The 25636-nt window shown below is 37.8% G+C and overlaps 1 protein-coding gene across 1 annotated transcript in view; it reads right to left on the reverse strand.

Annotated features, from left to right (window-relative positions):
• Positions 1-1026: 1026 nt before the first annotated feature.
• The window catches only part of LOC129579260 (eukaryotic translation initiation factor 5B), a 30391-nt gene continuing 5781 nt past the window's right edge, over positions 1027-25636 (reverse strand). The window contains exons 8-12 of the mRNA XM_055469134.1: positions 21127-21203; positions 18774-18969; positions 18344-18451; positions 6293-6454; positions 1027-1418 (exon numbers count right to left, since the gene is read on the reverse strand). Of these exons, the coding sequence (XP_055325109.1) occupies positions 1311-1418; positions 6293-6454; positions 18344-18451; positions 18774-18969; positions 21127-21203 (651 nt within the window). The 3' untranslated portion in view covers positions 1027-1310. The remainder of the gene's footprint in view (positions 1419-6292; positions 6455-18343; positions 18452-18773; positions 18970-21126; positions 21204-25636) is intronic.

The raw sequence follows: 25636 nt of genomic DNA on the forward strand, positions 1-25636 counted from the left end.
CATTTTGAATCGTCATTTTTTAAACAAACAAATGGCGAAAAAAAACAGCTACTCATTCATATTTAAAATATAATAAAAACACACTGTATGCAATTCAAGCGACTGGAAATGAACAAAAAAAAGAAGAAAATAATACACCAAGTATCTTGTATCCTATGGCACAAATATATTGACCGTTTCGCTTGAAAACTGCCAAACGAGCAAAGAGCACATAAACGAAGCGGAATAAAAGAGAGCAGACAAATGAATGCAGTCGTTTTATAGGTGGCGAATACGTGGATATCATTCGTAATTTTATTGCCCAAAATATTGAGAGAGAGAGAGAGAGAGAGAATGAGAAATGGAATATCATGACCGTGATGATAACTATGATCGAAATCTGTTCAAAATATATTATGTTTTATATGGGCGATAGACAACTGTGTGCTTTCAAAAAAAGAATACAAAATATATACTTCCAGTATTCGAAATGGAATTGAGGCAACACGACAAAATTGTTATCATACACACAAAAAGCCATATCTTATCGCATAGTCATGGCCGGATGCTTGTATAAATAAGTGTGCATGTAATTCATGTATACGCGTTCCCGTATGGTGTTGTGACTAAACAGGAAGAATACAACAAAAACAGCAGCGACAGCAACTACAACTCACATTTCGAATCAATCGCTTGTAGTTAAACAATCAGTCGGAGTGTTCACAATTACGTTGTTGTTGTTGCTGTTGCTGTTGATTCTTTCTCGGGCTCTCGAAACAACATCGGAAATCGTCACCAATGATAATGATTTTCATTACTTACCTCACTCGATCGCTTGCTCGTGCTCACTCGCTATCGGAATAGAAAATCAGTCTGCCAAAATATACCATTTGCAAAATAGGACAAATCAATTTTTATAACTGTCAATCACATATTACCGAAACCAATCAATAAATTTGCTTTCTATTTGTTTTTTCCTCCACACGCAAACACCGTTTCAATGTAGATAATCAATTGGATTTGCAAAAAGGGAAGAAAAACTGCTTATTTAACTAAAAAAAAACATGCATTTTTCTGTTTATTTTTCTAATATTTCAAACAATTAAATCAGAAAAATCAAGTCACTTAGAAGAAGAAATAAAACAGTTGAAAGATCATTTATCAACTGACAATCCGATTTAATTCATTTGCCATTTTCCTCATTTGCAGATGTGGACAATTCGTGTGCGCGTTTATTGCGTTAATTCACGTTTTCTTTCTTTTTCAAATAAATACAAATGGTCGCCTCACTATACGCCTCACATCTCATATTCACCATGCATACAATGCAATTATAGAATCTGGAACAGTTTTTTCAGCTCAATCATCAATTTCCAATCAGCGTTGTTCAGATCTTCTCGGAAATAGTCCTTACAGGCGTCGATACTCTGTCGAGATATCTGGATAGAAACAAGAAAAAATGGAGAAAAAAAATAAAATGAGAAAAGCGAGAAAAGAACACTAACATGAAATTAAAAACTAAAATGACATGTATTCTGTTTCAAATGTTGCTCTCAGGATAACCGGATTCAAGTGACATTGATTCGATGGTACATCCTGAGTGCGAGAACAGTGTTTCGTGACCCAATTCGATTTCTTGCGCTGCTAAATCATACACACGACAATGACGTCAATGAGGACTTGTGTGTGTGTGTGTGTGTGTGCGCTAGTACTTGGATCTCATGGTTTGGCCATTCATACTGGTGTAGCATGGCCTAGATCGAATGGGATACAATAGAGCCATAAACGACACATACACACGCACAATGTTCAATTGTTCATGCAATAAGGATAAAACGTCATCGTCATGCTACTCTCTGTGTCCCTACCGCTCGATCCGTTCATGAAATTGGGTCATCAGTGACGTCAAATAATTTAATGTGTACTTCAGCATGCAAAGAGAATTCAGTTTTGATTGCAGCCAGAGCCATTTGGTCGCAAGCCATGTAGTTGAAATAAAATTTAGCCATTCATGCGGAATAAAATCTAAATTCGTATGAATGGGATGAATGAAGGTCGTCTATTTTTGCAAGAAAGAAAAAAAACACCTACACACACACACACATAAGATGAAGAAGAGTGCCGACATTTCAAGGAATTCAAAACAGTTGATGCTGTAGTTTGTGAAAGTATCGCATCCTAAACTAATAGCTTTCGAATACAATTCCCAATATTGCGGCCGGAACAGAGAGAGAGAGAGAGAGAGAGAGAGAGAAGTCGGCGTGTCGAAAACGAATCATTCACAGACTCACGGACGTTGGAATCTAAAATTGGGGGAATCTCGAAAATTCGGCGTTTGAAGCGTAATTTTAAAATAATACTCTTGCATCGATGAGTTATTTTTTCTTTTTGCACTCGTGCTTTTGTCATTGTTTCCATATATCTCACAAGGTGAGAGAGATTATTTCACCGCGCAAATCGCATTTATCACCTTTATCGATCAATAGTTGAGCAGTGGAATGTAAAATTTTCAATTCATGATTTTCGGCGATTTTTTCTCATCAGCCACGCACACAACCACATACAAAGCGAATGAGAAATAAATAATTGTTTCATTGTAGGAAAAATAACGCATAGCGCCAAAAAGTCATTCAAAGCGAACGGTTTTTGATGATGCAACCAATGAAAAGCCAAATATTATATGAATGAAACCGTTTGTTGAATGTGCAGTCATCAAACGAAATGAAACGACGGCGACGAAAATGTACAAGAGCACGCTCAACAATGAACAAACAAGGACATTACCGAAATATAGGTCAATCGATATTTGGTACGTTGTCGCGTTGTGTGTTTCATTCATGAAATGTCATGTTCGCATGAATGTAAACGCTTAAGCTGTATGTGTGTGTGTGTGTATGTTTCAATGGCTGTGCATGCTGCTGCTGCTGCTGCTGTGAATGCGTGAATGATTTTTTTCTTTGCCGAGCGGAAAAGAATGATATACGATGTGAACAATCCACTCCATACGAATAGACATCGTATTCGTGGTTGTTATTTTCCCCTCTCACGCCAATGAATTTCCCTGCGCGGAACGAATTGCATTGTGTATATGCTGGGAGTGCTTTCATTTAAGTGAGAAAATTCATTCATTGAATGAAGAAACAAACACACGAAAAAAAACCACACACAAAATTAGTGAACGTATACATTTGGTGTGTGTGTGTGTGTGCACTACAAAAATTGTTGGGAACGTAACGACCAGAGGAAGCTCAATAATATATAATAGCACACAAGACAAAAGACGAACGCAACTCCGTGAAATGCACATAAGAGAAAGACGAAAAAAAATTGTGGGCATTTTTCTGTAATTCCATTTTCATTTACGCGAGCAACATTTCATTGAGACGAATAATTTGAAGCATGCAAAATGAATGGTTTCTTTTACATCGTCTGGGGTTGAAACGTTATGTTTTTGCTGTTGTTAGTTGTGTGTGCGCGTAGTGCGCTCTCTCTCTCTCTCTCTCTCTCTCTCTCTCTCTCTCCTCTTTCGAACAAGTGAATGATTCATTCATTCATTCATTGAAGAAAAAAACGAGCATACGCAATGAAATAAGAATCATTTTCAATTATTCGATGAACTCATTGATTTAATTACAACTCTTACACACACACACACACACACACACGAGAGCCTTGAGTTTCTCCGAGAAATAAATATTGACGTGCTTTCTGTAGCATGTGCACTTAAAATATCATTTGGTGAGTCGGAAACATCAGTGCTATTTGACACGGAACGTTGAAAAGTTTAATTAAAAGAGTGCCACTGCAAGAAGAAAGCAAAGAAAACACGCATACAAATTGATTTCTTCCTGTTTCTAAGCCATCTTGTTCAACAGCAGAACCAACATCGACACACCGTCATTTTACTCGAACTCGTAGGAAGGGGGCATACACAAATACACAATCTTTCGTGTAATTTCTTCCCAAGCCTATTAACATTTACAATGGCTTTGGTTACAGTGCAATTTGTGGAGAATTCTTTGATATGAAATTATTTACATTTAATTTTTTTTTCGTTTGTTTCCATACATTTTTTTTGCGAATTCCAGTTGAAATCTAATATGAATAGCATTTTTTGGAACTTTCTTGTGGGGACACATGCGAACTTTGAAACGAACACAAATAAACGCGGCATTGTCATGCGAATAGTTCAGTATAAAATGCCGGCGACAACGACGGTGAAGAAAAGAAATGAATTGCGTCCTTTCGAACACCAACCGAAACGAAACAGCTCGAGACGAGAGCGATGAGGGAAGGCAAGTGTGATTTGATTGCGAGCCAATTTGGCGCTCCTCACTACACACAAATTTGTTTACAATTGTAATTTCGAATATGAAGTGGATTTATATGCACAGCGTGTATATGCGTGTAATGTTCGATCTCTCTTGGGAATGATGCATGCGAAAATTTAGGTCTTGTCCCGAAAAGCTCGACAGAGAATAGTACACATTTTTTGCTTTAAATACATTTAAAGAGCCAGAAATAATATACCGAATCCGTTTGGAATGTCACGCAAACGCAGCAATCCTCTGTATACCTTTTTACGATGCGTCGAGAGGCTCTCTCTCTCTCTCATCGGCTTTTTTTTGCGCGTTTGTTGCACATTCTTAGTCTTCTTTTTTTGTGCGTTTGTGTTTTTTTTTTGGCCCGACTTTTTGCTCTTGGTTTTTATTTTCAATTAGTGTCTTTTCTTCGCATCATGTGCGAATACTATACACACACACGCACGCAAAAAATGCTGCAATGCAAAACATCGAAATGGAAATCGTACTGCTGACGTTTCATTGTTCAGTTTGCGCGTTGCGAGTTCAGGATGTTTTTTTGTTTATTTGTGTTTTGTTATTTTGTTCAGGATACGCCTCTCATAACATAGACCAGATTTCCACTCAAATAAACCAAAGTAAATATACATTTAATATGTATAATTTGTGTGTTGCGCGACTTCACGATCTTCAAATTGCTGCGTAAGCCAGAATACAAGCTTAATGTCAACACACAGCCTCAAAATCCGAAATTTTATTTTTATTTGACTAGTGAGAATATCGCGCGCTCACACACACACACACACACACACACGTCCACAGTCGAATATTTAAAAATAAATTGAATGCAATCGTGAATTACTACGAGGCGGCCCTAGACTGGCTTTCATTTCGGGACACAGAGGCATTTCATGAAGCGACCCGTGTGTGCGCGCATACCACAGCCATTTTACGAAAAAGAAGGAAAAAACGACTCGAAATTTTGATTGAGAATGATTCGTTTGTGATCAGTTTCGATGATTTTGATGCATTGAGCAGCGCATGGACACGCAATCGCCACACATTTACGTTAACATATGCAATTGCAGCAACATCAACAGCGTTCTGCAGTTCGAACACACCAAGAGAAATGAGCATGAGGTAGGCACAAGAATTTCGCACTATCGAATTCAATTCACTGAAAAGAAGGCTATATTTAAGACATTGGGCTGATCATCACTTACTTATTGGAATTTTTGCCTTCTCTCTCTCTCTCTCTCTCTCTCTCTCTCTCTCTCTCTCCTGTTCCCGCATTTTCCCTTGCTTTTGAAAATTTCTCTCAAATTGAAAATTTCGAATCGTCACTAAAGTTCGGCGCGTACACGAAACAGAGAATAAAGACCAGAGCAATTATGCGTTGATTCAACTGGCAATTAAGAAATTCCAAATCCGATGATGGTTTGATTTTGCTTATTTTTTCGTTTCTTTTATCTCCATCAAAACAATGAACGTCATGCTTTTGGAATGTCAATTTGCTTAAATGTGCTTTCGTGCTGCGCGCCAACAAGATATTCACTTTTCATTTGTGACGAATAGTGAGAGTGGCGAGCCTATCGAAGCTCATTGAAGCAAATGTGTTTACACAAGTGTGTTAAATGCAAAAAATGAACCCTTTTTTTCCCCCAAGAGCCGATTTATTTTTATTAATAGAAATGGTTTTGTGAAAAGTGAAGATGCCATAATATTTACGTGAAATTCACGCATCGCGCATCTACACTTAACATGCAAACACAAATCGTACCGTCCATTTACGTGCTTCGGTTTGTTCGTCTGTGTCTTTTCTTGCATTTTCACTGCACCATTCGACATTCTCAAATGAATGACAAATGCATGGAATTCGCATTGTGTGAAAGAGTTTTTGCAGACAAATTTCCACATTGATTCATTCACACGAATGTGTTCATTTCAAATCTCTGCTTTCAAATTGAAAAAAAATAATAATAAAATTATGAATTTTTATTCCGTTTACTCACCTTACTCACTAACATATCCGTATCTTCAAAGTGGCGACCGTACATTTTTGGCGATTCACCGGGTATTGGTTCAATTTTGATACAAACTTCTTGACCCTTTCGTGCAGACTCCACTTGCTTATGGTTGCATTCGATTGATGTGACAACGCCGATGTCCAGAAACTGAAACAAAAATAGACATATATTCAACTAGGCTCAAACTTTAACCCATATAACAAAGACTTTTAATTGCTTGCGCGGTCGGTGTATGTTTGTGTGAATATCAAAATTTAGAGCAATCAGCGCCGATGTGCTTTGCGTTTTTTTCTTCATTGGTACAGGTCATTGGTTATTGGTATGTTCGCATATTTCTCTGTGGTTTTTCCAGTCGCCATAGGAGCGAGAATTTATTCAATATTTCAGAACAAATGCGACAGAAGCGAAGCAAAAAAAAAACATAGAATGGTTCAACAGTCACGTACATGGGTGTCATCAAAACGTGGCAATTGAGGTAATTGAGCGCAGGCGAATGAGTAATCATTTTTCTAGATAAACAAACGATCTAAAGTTTGAACGAGAGCGGATAGAAAACGAACAAAAAAAAGTGAGCAGCATTCCTAATTAGAACGAAAAAAAGTAATATGACGCATGTCTACGTTGTATACGGTATAGAGTATAGAGGTCAGTTTGAGTGTGACTTTAAAGGGAGTAATTAGTTAACGAGAAAAAAAAGCTGACTCAAACATTCTCTGTCTGTCAATTTTATGGCTAAACTTCATTCATATATTCTGACTAATTTAATGAAATGTTCCAATACTTTTCGATGAAATTGTGATTTTGGCTCATTCTCAGGGGGGCACTTCATTATACACCATTCGTACAGTTGTTCGTTCGATGTATGGGACAGCAGGAGACCAGCAACCACATACAATAGAAACGAAAACGACAACGACGAACAGAAACTTCATAATTTAAAAAGTTTCACAACAAACAGCAGCACTAGCCGCATTTGGAATATTGAAGTGTCTCTTCCTATTTTTGTTTGTTTCGGTTGCATACGCAGGTAGCAAAGTGTTGCCCACTAAATTCATCGAGATCTAATTTGATAAAATGGTGCACAGGTCAACCATTCGGTGAGTTTGGAACAAACGCAAACGAAACATGAAACAACAACAAAATTTTATCTGCGCTTATTACCGTGTCATTCACTTGGATTGGTATTGTCGTACGCTACGCGGCTGGTCGATCATTTCAAAGAGCCGGTGCATAAATACAAACGTCAAAAGAGTGCACGTTCGGCTTTTTTTTACTTCTCTTCTTTTGTAACATAAATAATAATTAGCAATTATTTGTAATTTTCTTGCAAGTTTTGCGCGATCGATGAATGTGCGCGCACAACAACGTCAACGCACACATACAATAATTAATGCTTCGGTTTCTCTCTCTCTCTCTCTCTCTCTATCCTCTTCCATTTATATATAGTGTGTAGCCGCCGCCGAATCCTGACATACGATGCTGCACGTATATTCGTTCAGTGTGAATGCTTAATTGTGTGTCGACTTAGAAGAAAGAATACTAAATGGCTCAAATATCCACACAGTGTGTAGTGCAATGCACAGATGTATACGCACGCCGTCGCTGCTGCAACCGTAAACAGAAGCAAAGATATTTCAAAACACGTTTCTCGAATGGAAATGTGTGCATGTGCATGTGAATGCACAATGTATCTGAATTCATTCGACACTTTTGTTCATATACACAGTCACACACATATACACAGACTTGATGATTCTAATAAATTCTGACGAAGTTCTAATGCGAACAGTTTCTTTTTTAATTCTCCCAACTTAAAATGTTGGCTACAGTCACGATTTGTCATTTTGTTACCGAGATTAAATGCACGCCTTTTCCTTTTTTGTGTTACGCATATGCTTTATTTCCACTTTCCAGCCACAATTAAATCATTACAAAGCATTCAATTGAGTTTGAGTGTGATTCAAGTGTGTTTTGACCAGATTGTTCCTTTTATCGCTTCTATTTCGAATTGAAATGATTTAGATTTTGGTAGCAAATGGTTCGTTTAACGAATCTGACTCTAAAAGAATGACGGGCGTTTCTTGTGTGAGTATTTGTGTGTGTGTAACGGCCAAAAGTCGTTTCTCTGCTCTGACATTCAGTGAAAGAACCGAGATCTTTAGCCAATCAATCTGTGGCATTTGGCGTTTCCGTTTTGTTCTGTCGACTGGAAGACAGGGTAATATATCATTCATTCAGCTGATAGCCAAGAGCTAAATTCCAGGCTCTATTAACGAAAAATGCCCGAAAAAATTAATGTGAAAGGAAACAGAAATGAATGCGATCGCAGAACGGCAGAATGGGAGCCAAAGATAGAGAGAGAGGGGGAGAATGAGAGAAGAAAGAGCACATCTAGAAATAATAAATGAGCGCGTGATGTTCCACATATTGTCTTCATATCAAAAAGAGACGCTGAACACGCATTCATTGCATCGACACATATTATAACGCCGGTTCATTTCAGCAATTTTCAAGTTTGTTATTTTTCTTCGTCGTCGTCGTCGTCGTCGTCGTCTTCGCCGTCGCCGTCATCATCATCATCACCAAACAGCTCATGCTCAGAGTCATTTGAAAATGTTCACGCGGTCTCTTCTCCCTCTCTCTCATCCTCTCTCTCTCTCTCTCTCTCTCTTGCTGTTTATTTTTTCCTTCGCGAACGCGCCGACCAAATGTATAATCAACGCAAATATGGCAAAAAAACGGAAAGGAACACGAAAAAACTAAAGAGTCCGGTAACAATGGGACAACCGAAAGAGAAAGAGCGACAGATAAGAATAAAATAAACGAGTGCTGTATCGACTTAAAAAAAGGCTGCACTCTAGATTGTTAAAAAGAATTATTTGTGTTTTGTGTGAGCGTGAGCGTACGCGCGGTTACTTGCGAGAAAAAAGAAAGATACGAGCGTGCGCATATATTCATGATTCGAAGCAAAGAGAAAAAAAAACACAAGACAAAAGGCGTACATTAAAACCATTGCGCGCATCGAGCTAAAGATTTTATGAATGAGTTACTTATCAGTTTATTCGAGCGCAGCACATGGACGAAAAAATGCCTCTACCTTAAGGGAACGGATATGCAAATTTGCATACATACACATCACATTTGCAACAGCCATTCTCGGTATGATTTTTCATCGGCGGCCAGAAGCGAAGAAAAAATCATTGCAATTTGCAAGCCGGAATATGGTCAAGAAGGTAATGTGTGCGATTCGTCAAGTGTTGTAGAGACAGAACCTTGAAAATGAACTGCTGCTGCTGCTACTGCTGTGGCCGCTGCCCATCGGGGCAACGAATTTATTCGATGTGCTCATAGAATATTCCGGGCGAGAGATATAATTAAAACATAAAGTGGCTTAGCGACCGTTTGAGGAGCGCCTTCTTGAGTATTTTCGCCAACCATTTATTTATGGTTTGTTTTTTTTATTCGTTTTCGTTTTGTTTCTTTATGGCTCCAATTCAAGTAAGTGTTTAAGTTGTCAAGCCGAAGAGTAATTCCATTTTATAATTCGGAATTCAACTTTTATATTATTTTCATTTTATTATTCTTTTCCTTTCCCTATATCTCGCTCGCTCTCTTTCTCTCTTTCTCTCTGTCTCTCTTCACATCTATACATGCATATATAAGATATTTTTTAGGTGTGGTCGATATATTTCTGCTTTATATTTAATATGAGGCACGACAACTACCAATATAACCGTGTGATGTTGTTGCCTCCAACGATATGGAGGAACAACAAAAAAAAAACATTTCGAGCTCTCTATTCAAGTTGTCAAGTGAAAAGAAGCCCGTGCTGCCCACGATGACAACATTTGAACCGCTTAAGAAGTCGAAATAGAGATAGGCACATAACACATACAATCAGACACTAATACAGATTACGAAGCGCATTATCGGCCCGGTTTTCGTCGTGTGCAACTGAGTTCGTTTCTCTAGATAAAAAAACGGATATTTCAAAATATTTCTGTCGAAAATACGCTGCTCACGCAGTTTTGATGAATAAAATCGTCGAAAAACATATAAATGCTATACATCAAACAATCCATCTGATTGACCATCCGCCGAAATGATTACACACTCATCGCGAATGATCGCGATCGCGGTCCTCTTCATCACAAATAACGATCGCTGCTATTTGTCTACATGAAAATTGTACATGAAACACAAATAATGACAGTGATAAGAATATGCAATGCAGTTGACACGCAAACCAAATACATGTGCGCATTGCGAACGTGTTGCGTTAGTGTAAAAGTGTGATTGTTCGAACTCTGTTCGAAAAGAATGATGTGAAATACAAATTGAATACATAGCCATCTCCTGTGTGTGCGCTCGTTCGCTCTCCTCCTCGTTGCGCATACTGTTTGCACAGCATGTATACTTTGTGCTGTGTATCAATGTGTAAGCTCAAAATGTTTGCTGTACGATTTTGACCTCAAATTACATAAGTGTAGGCCGTACTTCGTTCTGTTTTTTTTTCTTTCTATTTGTTTGTTCGTTTGTTCTTTGTTTGCTTAGATGCGCAATGTTAATATGTTTGAATGTTTAGCTTTTGGGAAACAATACGAGCGAGAGAGAGAGAGAGAGAGAGAGAGAGAGAGGATAAAGAAACAATTGTATGCGATGAATGGATTCTCTCTGGCTCAAAACTTAGAGATCGAACATTATTATCGAATGGTGTGAGCATGAAATATGCGATAATGAATGCAATGATTGATCAAGTGACATGAATTGCAATAATTTTACAGTAATTTCACATTTTAATCAATGATATTTTTTACAATAGAGTTGGGGATGCGATACGCTCACTTGTACGTCGATTGAGTGAGCTACCTCTCATTCATGACAACGACGACTACGACGATGATGACGACAACGACAACGGCGGCGGCAACAACAATAAATGATTGTTCAATACTCATCCATAACGCGGCACACAGTCAATTGAATGAATAATCAATATAATCTGTCTGTGCCAATTCAAGTAGCAACATTTCAGCGGACCGTTTTCGTATGGAATTTTCTATCTCTTTGCGCCGAACAAAGAGACGGAAAACGTAACGCTCTCTTTTTTATTCAGTATTTTTAAAGCCGTTCTGCTGCTTCGAGAGATTTAATCAAGTCTTGAACCGAGAGACAGAGAGAAGCAACGGGCAACGAAACGACGACGACGACGATGAAAAAAAACTGCAAAGAAATAGTAGTTTATACGCAACCAATGTATACACACAATATTTTTATATTGAATAAATTGAATCGGTATGGTGGCGGCATGATATCGTGTGTATAACTGAATGAGCAAATGCGGGGAATTGTGAAACGAGTATACGGCCACCGCTGCTATTGCTGCTGTTGCTGCTGTTGCTTTAGTTGCGACCAGCTTGGTTACATACAGCAACGGCTTGATTAAAATTTATATGAATGAAATGTGTTGTTTTAGTTCGATTTCACAAGCGTTGTGAATGAAATAAGAACACAAACCGGAAGGAAGTTGTCAGTGTGGACGTGTGTATTCATGTAGTTCTGGTGTAGTGTTTGTTTGAGGCGACTGCGTATGCATCAATGTATAAACAAATGCCAGTACTCTCATTCTCTCTCTCTGTCTGTCTCGCTAGTCGAACTCGCTTTGAGCATGTATCTATCGCATAATGGACTCGTCCATTAGCGAGATGGGTATTAAAACTGTGCAAATCCTGTGCTATTCCGAATTATAGCCCATAATCTGCTTTATTTTTTTTCTTTCGTATGGAAACTCCATGTCATAGCACGAAAATTAAAAATGTGAACGTTTGTCGATATTCATTTTTCTTCTCTCTCTCTCTCTCTCCCTTCGTTTCGTTCGTCTGTGGGTGCCGCTTCTACATTTCATTGAATAGTTGTGTTAAGAACTTATGAATGAACGCGTGCTTTTTGCCTACTATGATAGCGATTTTGAAATGAGCAATATCTTTTTCATTATCAAATAAAGCGCTTTAATTGGCATTTTTTGTGCGTTTGTTTTATAGCCATGACAAATTGAAAACCCATCCGGAAAAAAACACATACTCGCATTGATATGATCACAAGACCTCATAACGCTAACGCTATGACGAACCGATCAGCAGCGGATTAAACTTTTTGGGACCATGCTAACCGAAATATGAATGAAATTAAAACGTCACACTTCACTATGAATCTCCATCAACACGTTGTCCTAGTATTTTTTTTTCTGAATATATTAATGAAACACACAGAAAAATAAACAAACCGAGACAACAGCAGAAACAAAAAAATAAAAATAAAAGGAAAATATTCACGATGGCAGATGCGGGACATCAAACATATTGCGTTCGTATTTGAAGCAAACAACTTATACCAAATGACAGATATGCAGTGAATATAGAGTTCCACCCGTTCGGCAAAAAGAATGTGCACGGCGAATTGAATCGGTTTGGCAATTAAAATAGTATAAAGAGGCTATTGTTCATTGATGGGCTCTGTCTCTCTCTCTCTCTCTCTCTCTCTCTCTGTCTCTCTCTCTCTCTCTCTCCCTCTCAAAGTCAATTTGCTTGTTTCGTTCGTTGCATATATTTATTCAATTGAAGTGAATGAGTGTATGTGCGTTGAGAGTGAACTTAGGCCGAACAGCTGAATGAATTCATTAAAATTTTATCAATGAAATTCATTGCAGCGGTAGTAACAGCAATTTACGTGTCAGTTCCATCTGCACATTTCAATCGGAAGTATTTAGAAAATCGGTTATAAATGCTCTCTCCTCTGTCTCTCTCTCTCTCTCTCGCCCGCATTCGCTCTTTGACCGGTTGATTGTGTGTGCGTCGAAAGCAGAAAACCAACCAAGGGAGAAAAAAAGTACAACGTACGAATGGTTCGAAATCAAAGAAAACACACTCATGTAGCACATATGTATATTTATTGATCCTGTTGACATTCGTACGAAATTCAGCATTTGCCATACGGCGAACTTGTCGAACGACGTATTTATTTATTTTTTCCGTCAATATAATGTGACAGCTTGAATGAAGTAGTTTTTTTAGTGAGGTTTTTTTTGCTAGAATTCTCGTTCGATTATTCCTAGCTTAAGTGTGTATTTTTTTTCTATACCTCATTCAAACTCCCACGCATTTTTTTCCCGTTTCAAATAATTTCATTGTTGTATTTCGTTGGAATCAAAGCTGTTTCCTATTTTTGGGAGTCAATCATGGGACAAATGCTCTCATCTAACGGGAGAATGCATAAAAAATGAGAAGCAAAAAATAGATGCAGAACGGCTTTAAAACAAACACGAGAGAAGAGAGAGAAAAAAAATTGAGATCGATTAACCTTTTTCTGGTTCCGCCGGAGTCGTCCTCATTCATGCATTTTTTTCTCTTTGTTTCGTGCGTGTGTCTTGCTGCCGTTGTTTTCTTCTTCTTACTTCGTTGCTTTCCCTCGAAATTTTTATGAATGAATTTGCTTGCGCAATAGTAAAACGAAATGTTTGTGTGCAGACGTGTACAAAGTACAAATGAATACAACACAAAAAGCATAAGAACGATCGTACAGAACGAGAAAAAAAAACACACATATACACACATTTCATTGTGATATTTGCTTCGTTCTCATATGTATAATGTATCAAAAACGGTAAGCATTTCCTTCCGGAGTTGAGAAAATAAAGAAATACAAAATGCAAAGAAAACAAAAAACACACAACAAAATAAATGAGGAAACGAAAAAATACCACATACAGCACGCACGGGCACACCACACCGAGTAGTGTTCAATGCAGTACAGCACGGCGCAGTAACATTAGCAAAAGCAACGGCAGCAATAATGACGACGACGACGGCGACGACAGCGACGACGATGATGGCAATGTGTGAGCCGCACTTAAAATTTCTGACTTAATTGTATTTATCGAACAATACCAAAGTTGATTAGGCACACAACCAATAAATACTCCTCTGCCGTATAACTATGTATAGCATAAGGTCTTTATCTCGCCCGGCCATTTTCGGTGTCGGTATTGTTTTGTTTTGGATTGGATTTTGTGGAGTGTCGGCCAACGCCAAATTTTTTTTTTCTCTTGCTCTTCTCTTCAATTCATCTGGTTAAATGCATTTATAAACAAAAAATCCAGATTTCCACCTCTTTTGCCTCCTCCAACATCCTCCTCATCATCCAACATCTTCTGGAACTGAACTTCGAACATTTATTTATACACAACGTCAACGAATGATCGCACTTGAGCGGAGGAAGTGGAAGCTCTCGTATTATATTTTCTTGACCGTCGTCATCACCATCATCAGAATGATGATCGTTACTGTGTGCTCTCTCTCTCTCTCTCTCTCTCTCTCTCTCTCTCTCTCTCTCTCTCTCTCTCTCTCTCTCTCTCTCTGTGTGTGTGTGTGTGTGTGTGTACACTGTGCACATATCGGAGTTTCAGAGAGCATTTCCTTCCGCCAAAAGTTCAAACCAACTGCACGTTCACATGCATTTGTTTATTGAATCATTTGTGGTTTTTGAACACTCTCTTTTCGATTATATATATATTGTTTTTTTCTTCCTCTTCTCCGTTGCAACCGTCGAAAAACAAACAGATGCTGACCATTTTTCTGTTTGATGGAGATTTTTTTAAGTTGCACAACAGTTGGTAGAATGTTTTACATTTTGTCGCAGAAAACAAAAAAAAACGAAGAATAAATTAAAAGAAAAGCATCAAACCGATCGATGTGGTTTACGAAAATTGGTGTTTCATTACATTGCGACGCAGCAATGGGAAATTCATATTATTTGACTGCTATTGCAGCGGCTCAGTCTCTTGCTCGTAGTAAATGCATTTCGATAAATAAAAAAATAGTGTCGTCGTTGTCGTCGTTCCACCCACGCTATTTACGCTTAAGTGTATATGACTTTTTGCTGTGGTTGTTGCTGTTTTTGTAGTAATGCTCACTTCCAAATGAGCACCCGCACGCTCATTTTCATTTCAAGAATGATCACATATTGTAAACAATAGACACACACAAATGGATTAAAGCATTTGCACACGAAAAATTCCATGAAAAGTAATACATTCGAAATAGATTTTTTTTCTCTGTCTCTCTCGCTCCGTCAATATTTTGTTCGCCCTGTTGTTTGAGCTGATTGCATATTATGTCTATGTTTCTCTCTCACACTCTTTCTATCTCGCATCTTTTGCTCGTCTCTTTTTCCATTGTGTTGAAATTTATCACGACAAACGATTTCGGAGCGTAAATTTTCGTATATTCACCAAGTCTGAATTTTGCGTATATAAATCAGCCGAGACGCGGCCATCAATTTTCATAAAACCAATTATTAACCGAGAATTTGTGTATCTTTAAGGCATATTTTGGATCAGGCCGCCTTTCAACATCCATAAATACCAACGAAAACATTTTCGAATATATCGATTCTGGGATTGTATGCAAAATTTACTCACTCAAACCGCTCAATGTACACATAACGCATTTATTTATTATGATAGGCCGCGTAAGTGTTATCGACCAGGACCTTCATGCAAGTCCATCATTCATCAATTTTGGTACTGTGGGCCGCGCTCTCACTGCATCGAATCGACAGGGATGCTTCGATCAATAGCAACCACAAACAAACAACAACAACGATTGTTTGTGAATTCGAGCTTTGTGCCACATTTCCACATTTGAAAAAGAAAACGCCGTAGGATTGGCGGGCGTATATAGAAATGATAATAAATTGCATTTGTTAACGATTACTAAAAGTCATCCGGCCCATTTAATAGGCTTAGATATGGAAACAATAACGAAATACAAGAAAAATACATATATCTCTAATTGATGATCGGCCAAAAGGAAATTGGATCTTATTTATATTTTTATTGCTTTCGTTTCTGTTTGACATGATTGTTTTTCGTTTTTAGTGTAAATAATATTGTGAATGATTAGGTGTAAACGGCGTTTTTTTTGTTGTTGTTATTTGCTGTTCGTTCAATCTCGTAACATGACTTAAATCCACACACAATCAGAAAGTGTATATTGTGGTGGCTAGAAAAGACATCATACTCAATAGAGAGATGGCAGGCGAACAAATGTATACAATCGGATCTATCTATAACCGTTGGCAGTTTTTGTGTAGAATAATAGTCGTCGTAGTCGTTTTTTGAGGCGTCTGTAGGAAGTTGAGGGAGAGAGCGACACAAACAGTTCGATTATTCTATTCATTCTCGTAATATGCGTGTGAATGTGTCTTTTATAGCTTTTTAATTTCTTCCTATTTACGGTCAAGATTAATAAAATGCTTTCTTTCGGCTTTTTGTGAGTATGATTCGTTCTTTTTTTTGTGAATGGATATCCACGAAAACAATGGTACAGACAAAACGGAATGAACGCATACGCACTAGTGCATATTTGGAACTTAAATATCGCCACTGAGCAAATGAAGAAAGAAAAAAACGAAGCTAACTGAGTGAGTTATATGCGGGAAAGAATACACCAACAAAACGTTGTTTTGTTGTTGGTATTAACCATTTCGGGTGATATTAAGACATGCGAACCATTTCATTCATGAAAACACATGCCGTATAGACACACATAGAACTGAATTTCCTTCCGGCTTTAAAATTACTTTATTTAGCGTACAATCGTTTTCTTTTCCTCTTGGTTTCTTTTTTTTTTGTTCTTTCTTCTATTGAATTTGGTTCGGATGAGCGTGGCAAGAAAATGAACCCAAACCGGAACTAAAAATTAGAATGAGCATGTACAGTTGAGGGAAGAAGAACATATGTTATATTTCAAAAGCCAAATATAAAAGATGAATCGCATCGGTATTAAATGTGAAAAAGAACGAAAGAAAAAGAAACGAGAACGGAACTGAAAATGTTCACATTTCGTCACAAGACAGCTCACACACACACACACACACACCGTGTAGAGAACAGACACAAGAGAACCATCGCACAACGGCAACGATGGGAAGTGTTGAGCGTAATTGCTGTGTGGGGCATGTACGCTTTGCTTTGCATGTGGAAACAAATTACAAATGCTAAAAACTCTCCGAGAAGCCGACACAAACCAAACAAACGGCATTCGGAAATGCCGAAACGAAGAAGCACAATTTCGGATGAAAACAGAGATTAACGTGATTAACTTAAATGATATTTGCAACATAAACAGAAGGATCCGTAAATTTATCGGCAATTGCCGCTTTCGGCTATCATTACAATTACGGGACCACAAAAAAAGTATCACGCATCCAACGCCATTCAATGCCATTGTTCGGCCTATTAAAATGCCCATATTTAGGAAATCCGATTATTTACGTTTTTGTTTTTTTGTTGTTATTTTCATCTTTTTCTTCCTTTTTTTCTATGGGTTTTCATTTTACGACGTATGCGTTGAAACAAAATCATGGATTGGATCACTGACAGTGTGAGTAATTTGGGATTAGCTATAGAACGACACAAAATTAAAACTGTCTCATTATTATTGGTGTTTCCTTTAGCTGATTTCCTCGCATATCCTGTTTCACATCAAATGATTATTTACGTTGTTTATTCGCATTGAATCGGCAAATCGGTTCTACTTGTAAATCTGCCGTTTTGAACGAACAACAAAATAAAACGGATTTCTTGCATTTGTCCGTTGGTGCGTATTCTCGATTTCCATTTCTTTGTTTCGTTAAATCAGCTTAAATGATTGGCCCAGAAGTAGATTAACGACTTGCAGGTCGTTTTTTTTATCTTCTACTTCGTCTTCTTGTTAATGCAATAACATCCCTGTTTTTCTCTTTTAAATTTAGTTCATCATCTTATACATTTAGCTTGAGCACATTACATCGAACTGTGTAATCGTCATGGACATCATCATTAAGATCATGTCCAAAACGATATATACATTGATTTCGAGTCTTTATTTCTTTCTTCAGCAAATGCAAAAAGAGATAAATTGTGACATTTTAATGGTGAATAACGAAAATGAGTCGGTAAGACTCTTTTCTTGTGAAATAAAAAGAAACAATCGTTACCTCTTTGCTGGGCACACAGATGGGTGTACCTTCTTTGACGATGCCACTCTCGACCATAACGCCCATCACAATCGGATCTCGTGAGTTGAATATGAATTGAGGTAAAATCTGCAATGCAAATAAATTGATTGATTATTATTATTTTTCTCTCGCGCTCTCAGTCTTCTTGTCTATTTCATACACTTCTTAAAAAATGAAATCGTACGCAAAATTTCACGTCCGGCATTCCATTCGATTTCCTTTTTGTAGCCGACTTTTGTGAAATTGCTTGTTTGTTGTAATGTATTTTTTTTACTCAGTCTTGCGTTGTATTTGTGTCGCGCTTGACGCACTTCACATTGTGGAAAATGGTGTGTGTGTGTGTGTGCCGTGTTCGTGTCGCGTTGGCCAAAATATGGTGAATAGACGTACATTCAAAATAGACACTCACCTTTAATTTGCATGGGAAAACAGCAATGGTTTTGAATTCTTCGCGTTTCTTTGCCTTCAATTCTTCTCGATACGCCGTGAATTTATCGAATAAATGATAAATAATATCCGCTTGGAAAATTTTAACGCCAACTGAATCAGCCAACTCTTGAGCATCACGTTCAACTTTTACATCGAATGCCAAAATGGTTGCGTACCTAAACAGAATACAAATGATTTTAATTTGAAAACCGTAGAATAAGCACCCGCACAAAATCACAATTACGATGTATAACTCAATTCATATTAATAGATCGACATAGAGAGAGAGACAGACAGACAGAGAGAGAGAGAGAGAGAGAGAGAGAGAGAGAGAGAGGAGGGAGGAAGGGAGGTAGACAGACATGCACAGAGGATAGCACCGCAACAGAACAATAAAAAAGATACAGAATGAAAAAATGAAATAAAAGCGCGACAGCCCATCGCGTTTTTAGCCGCATTTCAATTATTATTATTGCAGCGTAACTGTAAAAACCACTCTATCCATTCGATTTCGAATAAATCTCATTGTGTATGGACAATGATACCGGGAAATATTAAAAAAGAGAGACACAGAGAAAAAAAATATAACGACAACGACGATGAATATAATTGTTGATGTGTACAATGTTTTAAATGTCCACATCTCACTCTCTCTCTCTCTCTCTCTCTCTCTCTCTCTCTTTCTCTCTCGCTCGAATCGAAATGAAATTTCATAATTGAATCGAAATGACGAAACGGAAAATCGGGGCATACAAATGAACTCTTCATTGTGAAGAGTCAATAAACCCATGAGGTTTCTTTTTACATTCTGAAGAAAGAAAGAAAAAAAAGATTTACGATTCAGCAAAAGAATTACAAAAGGTATATATTAATCATATGCATTCTTGTTGGATTATTTTATTTTATTTTATTTTCATATTCTTTTTTCTCTCTCTTGTTCGTTCATTTGGTTGCGTTCTCTTGCCCTTTCTCTCGCTCGCTCACTCTCTCAGTCTCGCCCATGGTTGTTGGCTTTGGTGGTTTGGCGGACTAGTGCAACTTCGGTGCTGAATGAAAGTGAGGAGAGAAGAGAGTTGAGCAGCTCAGAGCAGCGACACGAAGAGCTAGCAGCAAAAATACCTCAAAGAAAAGGCAACAAGACGAGAACACAAGAAGACAGAGAAGAAAAAAAAATGAAAGAAAAATGTACGTGGTTGCTTTTTTTTCGTATTTTTATTCAAAAATGCAAACATATTAAAATTAACTTCCTTTATAAATTTACGAGTTTGTGCTATGCACGCCGATATACCTTTTTTTTAACATCCGTTCTGATTTTAATGTTTTGAAATTGTTTGTATTTGTGATTTTTTTCCTTCGTTCGTTCGTTCGTGCTTCTACATTGGATTTGTTGAACATCGGCGAACAACGATGGTGCGTTGTTACTGCTGTTGCTACTTCTTTATGTTTATTGTATATATTTTTTTCTCGATTCGCTTTTTTTGTTATTCAGCGCATATGAATGGTGGATACAATGTGCATACGTGGTAAGAATTTGATGTGTTGATAATAATTAAAATGTGCCGATTTCAAATTTCAATTCATTGCGTCGATGCCGTTTTTTGTTTGTTTGTTTGTGTAACCGTCGTTTTTTTTTTCATCGCCTTTGTCGCGCTAAGTGTTTGATTTTAATATGCGTTTGTCAGATTGAATAAATAATTTTTTTTCGGGCAGGAACGAACGAATGAGCGGGAGCTTGCGCGCCCGCACGCATGCTTACTCGATACGTACAGAGGAAGAATGCGACAGCACCAATGACGCTGATCGTTTCGATTTACAATGTGATATCCAATGGTACCGGTAAAATCGGACACTCGTTTTTGTTTTGTTTTCGTGCACGTTAAAGTGTACGTTCATTGAGTCACATTTGAATCGGGAATCAGAACGAATTTCACGATTTACCACTTTTGTTGCGTTCACGATTCGATCAAGTGATTGAATTTGAAATTTCATTCAAACCACTCGACGCGCTTTTTTTGCAGACGACGAAATGAGAAGGAAAAAAAATTGGCAGTTGGTTACAATAATTTTGTGCAATCAAAAACAAATGAAAATGTAAAAGCTGCACGCTGAAATTATTTTGCGTGCCTGGAAATTATCTTATGTAATGACACACAAGCTTTGATACGATATGATTGCTGCTCTTTTTTTCCTTCTCTCTTTGGTTCGTGTTTCGATTTCAGCTTAGCAACTGCAATCGACCATGAATAATGCGTCGATAATAAGCGTCGAGTGGACAAGAGAAGAAAACATCGATTTCAGCAAGAAATGAAGAGAAAAAAACACATTGTACTTACGATGCATCATGCTCAAGCATAATTGACGCCTTCATAACATCTCGTTTCACGACTGGGCCGATTCGGATATTGGAGTACTGCAGAATAAAAGAAAAGTAAGTATTGAAAATAGTGTTAGTTAAACGGTTAGTTGAATGGAAAGGATCAAATGTGCATTATAAATGGAAAAAAGGGAAGACTAAACGTCCTTCGATCAATATCCAAAAGTAGAAAAACCAATTCAAATCAATCGCATTTCAAGCCGATTTGCAATGCTATCCGAGCGCATGGTGAATATTGTTAATGTTTCAAGTTTTTCAATCTCAGTCAACAGCAATTTAACCTCGCCATTTGTGTTGTTGCCGTTGTAAATATTTTATATGAAAAAAAAACATTCATTCGATGTTTTGGTTTCTCACAAGCAATTTATTTATTTTTCATCGCCTTATTTGTCACTTGCCCAGCTTTTGTAAGCAATTTAGCCAACTTATCGGCCTCAATCAAATCGACTCCTACATACTGCACGAAATGAGTGACGTTCAGTTCTTATGTGTGTGTCTCTGTGTGTTTTCTTTCTCTCTCTCCCTCTCTCTCTCTCTCTCTCTCTCTTTCTCTCTTTTTTTTTCTCACCCGTATCGTTTGCTTTTATAAATACTTTGATTTGAGTCAAATGAGAGGAGAGAGAAACAGAAAAAACCACTGAAAATGTGGTAATGATGTGCTCGCATATAAATATGTTTTAAATTATTTAAAATGCATGCAGTTTTGTGTGTGAGTGGATTGCGTTGACCTGCGTTGCGTTTTGAATTTACGTTTGAAATGAATCAAGTCGAATATAAATAGGCGTAGTTGTTTTCATGTGTGTGTGTGCGCGTGTCCGCGCCCGCACTCTCAATTGAACGAGCGACTGATCTCGTAGCTTTCCTCTTCAAACTAAAGCCCCAGCAAACAAATGACAGAAAACGACCAAGAAAAACGTACGTACATACGATCGAGAAAATTCCACTCGTTCACGGAAATTCAAGATAAAATTATGATGATACACATAAAAAGTGAACCAGTGAAAAAGAGAGATGATGCTTATGTCTTTGAGACAAGATGGGCTTGTGTCTTTGGATTTTTCCTTGATTTTGATTTGCCGGCTTAGCGTATTTAGTGCGCCTCTGCGCATTTCAAATGTGCACACATTTGCTCAACTGCACACAGTGCAGTGCTCAGCGGAGAGAAGGAGATAGAGATAGCGTAAAAGTGTTATGTGTGAGCGCACAAAATTGCGAGCGCTCACGCGCAAGCGTACTCAGATGTGCGCCTTTGCTCGTGTACATTCTGATTAATGAATGGCGTTGCCTCTACTAAATATTTATTATTACATTTCTTTACAAAATCTTTTTACGTTTTATTGGCGCAGCGGAAAACAACGAACAAACGAACGAACGAACGAAAAAAAATGAGTTCCAATTGGTGTGGTTATGAGCATTCGCCTCATAATTTATTACATGTAATTACAACTGCAATTTAAAATTCAAATATGGTCGAGAGACCGGCACACACCGCGCAAGCGACACATAGACAACACAACACGTTGTGATATCACGTCGAAAGGAAAGGAATTATCTGAATTCAAGTGGGAAAAATAACGATGAATTTGGTATTCACCTTATTCAATTCACACCTAAATGCTATTTTGTTTGCTTTGTTGGATCTTTCTCATGTATTGAAGAGAGCCAGATAGATAGATGGATTGATAGATATAGGCGCGCAATCGTGTGCTTATGACATGGAGGATGGTGTCAGAAAATAGCAAACGCCAACCGAAACAAAATAATAATAATGAAGAGAAAAAAAAACTAACATTTATTCCATCGACCACAATTTTCGATTCGACTGATGAGTGAGTGAGTGAATGAATGAGTGACAGAGATGGGGCCAGAGAGTGAATTCGCCCAGTGTGTTTGTTCACGCGATGCCCAAAGTAGTCAGATGTTGCTGCTTTAGACGCGCCGTGCACACCATCCGCAATGGCATCACATTCATTTTGCTTTTCATCTCTTCGGTGCCGTCGTTGTTAACGTAAAATTGAATGAATACCACGAAAAACCAACAGCCAACAGATATCAGAGTAAATCGAATGAATGCAGAAAACTCGATCTATACTTTGCATTTGCAAACTGTGTATTGATGTGCGCGCGTGTAATGATGTATGTTTGCCGAACGCAAGCCGGTAGTACGCTATATATCAGTCCAAACTGAACCGCGCTCTGTGTGTAATATGATTTCATTAGCGATACAATGCGGTCCACAACATACAATCAGATCCAGAATTTCGCATAAGTGCAACTGCTGACAATTATTCGCTGTTAACAGAGCTATCTGCAAACTGCAACAACAACGAAAACTGAAAAAAAGCGGCAGAAAAAATCGAGAGAGCTCGCCAAAGAAAAAAAATGGAGCACAAATTTTGTATGTTTGCCTTTTATTATGTATGATTCGACGAAAGAAAACAATGTTATGCATTAATTTGCTTCGCCCATTTATTTTAACTACAGAAATTAAACAAATTCTCTTCTTTCGCAGAGCACACACAATGGCTACGAAAATTGGAAGAAAGAAAAAAAACCGTACACATAACACTCACACAACTCAGTGCGGAGAGAGAGAGCCCCCCATTACGACTCTGTACTGACGAATGCTGAATTCTTGATGAAATATGACCGATATGAAATAAGAAACAATAGTGAGCAACAATGTTTGACAAACACACACACACATGGGAGGAGCGGCGGTAACGACGGGGCGATAGTGGCAAAGAATGAAGCAAAAAAAAAATAATGGTGTATGCACATTTGACTTGAAATAAAATCACAATAATAGAGTGAATGGAAAACATGCAAGGAATTGTAATGCATACTTTAGTCGAAACCAAAGCGTGGCAAATAATTTGAAGCTCGCGAAATCAAAGACTGCGCTGATTTTTTTCCCTTTGATTGTTACATACCATTGCCATTGCCGCAGAATTCGATCACAGCAGAAACAAAACGAAACGAAGAGAAGAGAAAAAAAAATGACAAAAGTGCTCGAAAAGGTTTTCCGGTTTCACATTGGAATTTGTCGTTTTGTTACCATTTTTCCTCCGAAATGCTCATTACCGTGATGATCGAAAATGAAGACGAGCTAAACATAACATATCACACAATCATTATTTTCAACTAGCAAATTGTGTGCTCGAATTCATAACTGTGATAAAAATTCCAGAAAAAAAGCAACAATTAAAAAACCAACCAGCCCACGATGACGATCGGTCGTATACTATATGTGAGTCATATAGGCACACACTTTTCAATGAATGAAAAGTGATATACTATGTTGTTGATTCTTTTTTTTTTGTTCGTTTATGTGATAACATTTAATGCATGACTAAATTTAAATGACGAATTCTCGATAAAGAAAATGAAAATGGTTCTTGCGTCATATCCTCCGTCGAACAACATCAAAATGTGTGGTCGTCGATCGTGTTGTGTGTTGTGAATATTTCGACAGAAAAATAGTAAAAAAAAACAATAACCGAAAATCAGAGGATTTCCGAGCTAAAAAAGACGAAACACACACACACCAATGATACAAACCATCGAACGAACCAAAGAACAAGAAGGAAACGAAAGCGCAGCCGAGATTTCGTCGCGAATGTCATATTCTCTTCTAATCTAAACTCAAAACACGAATGGAATTGACTCTCTGCTGCTATGGTGTGCACGCGCGTATACAGCCGCAGCAACAGCAGCGCAACAAACAAGAGAGACAAAAAATTCCAACGGAAGCCGCTAATAGCCAAGTCAACGGAAATGAATACATAAAGGAAGTGTTGAATTTATCGCTTTTTATGAAGAGACAATAATGGTATCTGTAATGTCATTCGATTATGTATGCGAGCAGTTAAACGAAACACGGCTGTATACTGTTAAATAGACAGCGAGAGCAACACAGTTGACTTTATCATTGCCGAATTGAACACATGAGCGAAATAGTTTTAAAAAAAATCACAAACACACACACACAGACACACACACACACACACACACACACACACACGCCAGTAATCCATACCAAACAACAAACTATTCAGCGATTTTGGTGATGGCATGAGGCGACGAATCGCAGTTCTATCGAAATGCGATATCGAGTTCGTGCAAATCGTATATTTTATGTGTGTGTTTAGATTTTGTGTTTATCGTTTTGCCTATAGAATAATGTCTGTTGTTACTGAAATGGTTTTTTTTTCCTGTCGCGCTCTGCTCGCTCCAAATTATTTTGCATATATTTTTTTGTCGTCGTTGACGTTATCGTTGTATTTGAAGTGAGCGCACGTATCAAATGTTTCTTATTTGACATGAGCACAAGTTGAGTATTGGTTGCCTGTACCTTTACTCGCCGGCCAATTGACCCAAGATGGTTTGGTTCGGGTGCCGGTCTTCCTCTATTGGTTTCCATGTGTGTGTGTGTGTGTGTGTGTGTGTGTGTGTGTGTGTGTGTGTGT

Source organism: Sitodiplosis mosellana, unplaced genomic scaffold (genome assembly GCF_009176505.1).
Source record: "Sitodiplosis mosellana isolate CC-2019 unplaced genomic scaffold, AAFC_SMos_1.0 Smas_scaffold_6226, whole genome shotgun sequence".
NCBI lineage: Eukaryota > Metazoa > Arthropoda > Insecta > Diptera > Cecidomyiidae > Sitodiplosis > Sitodiplosis mosellana.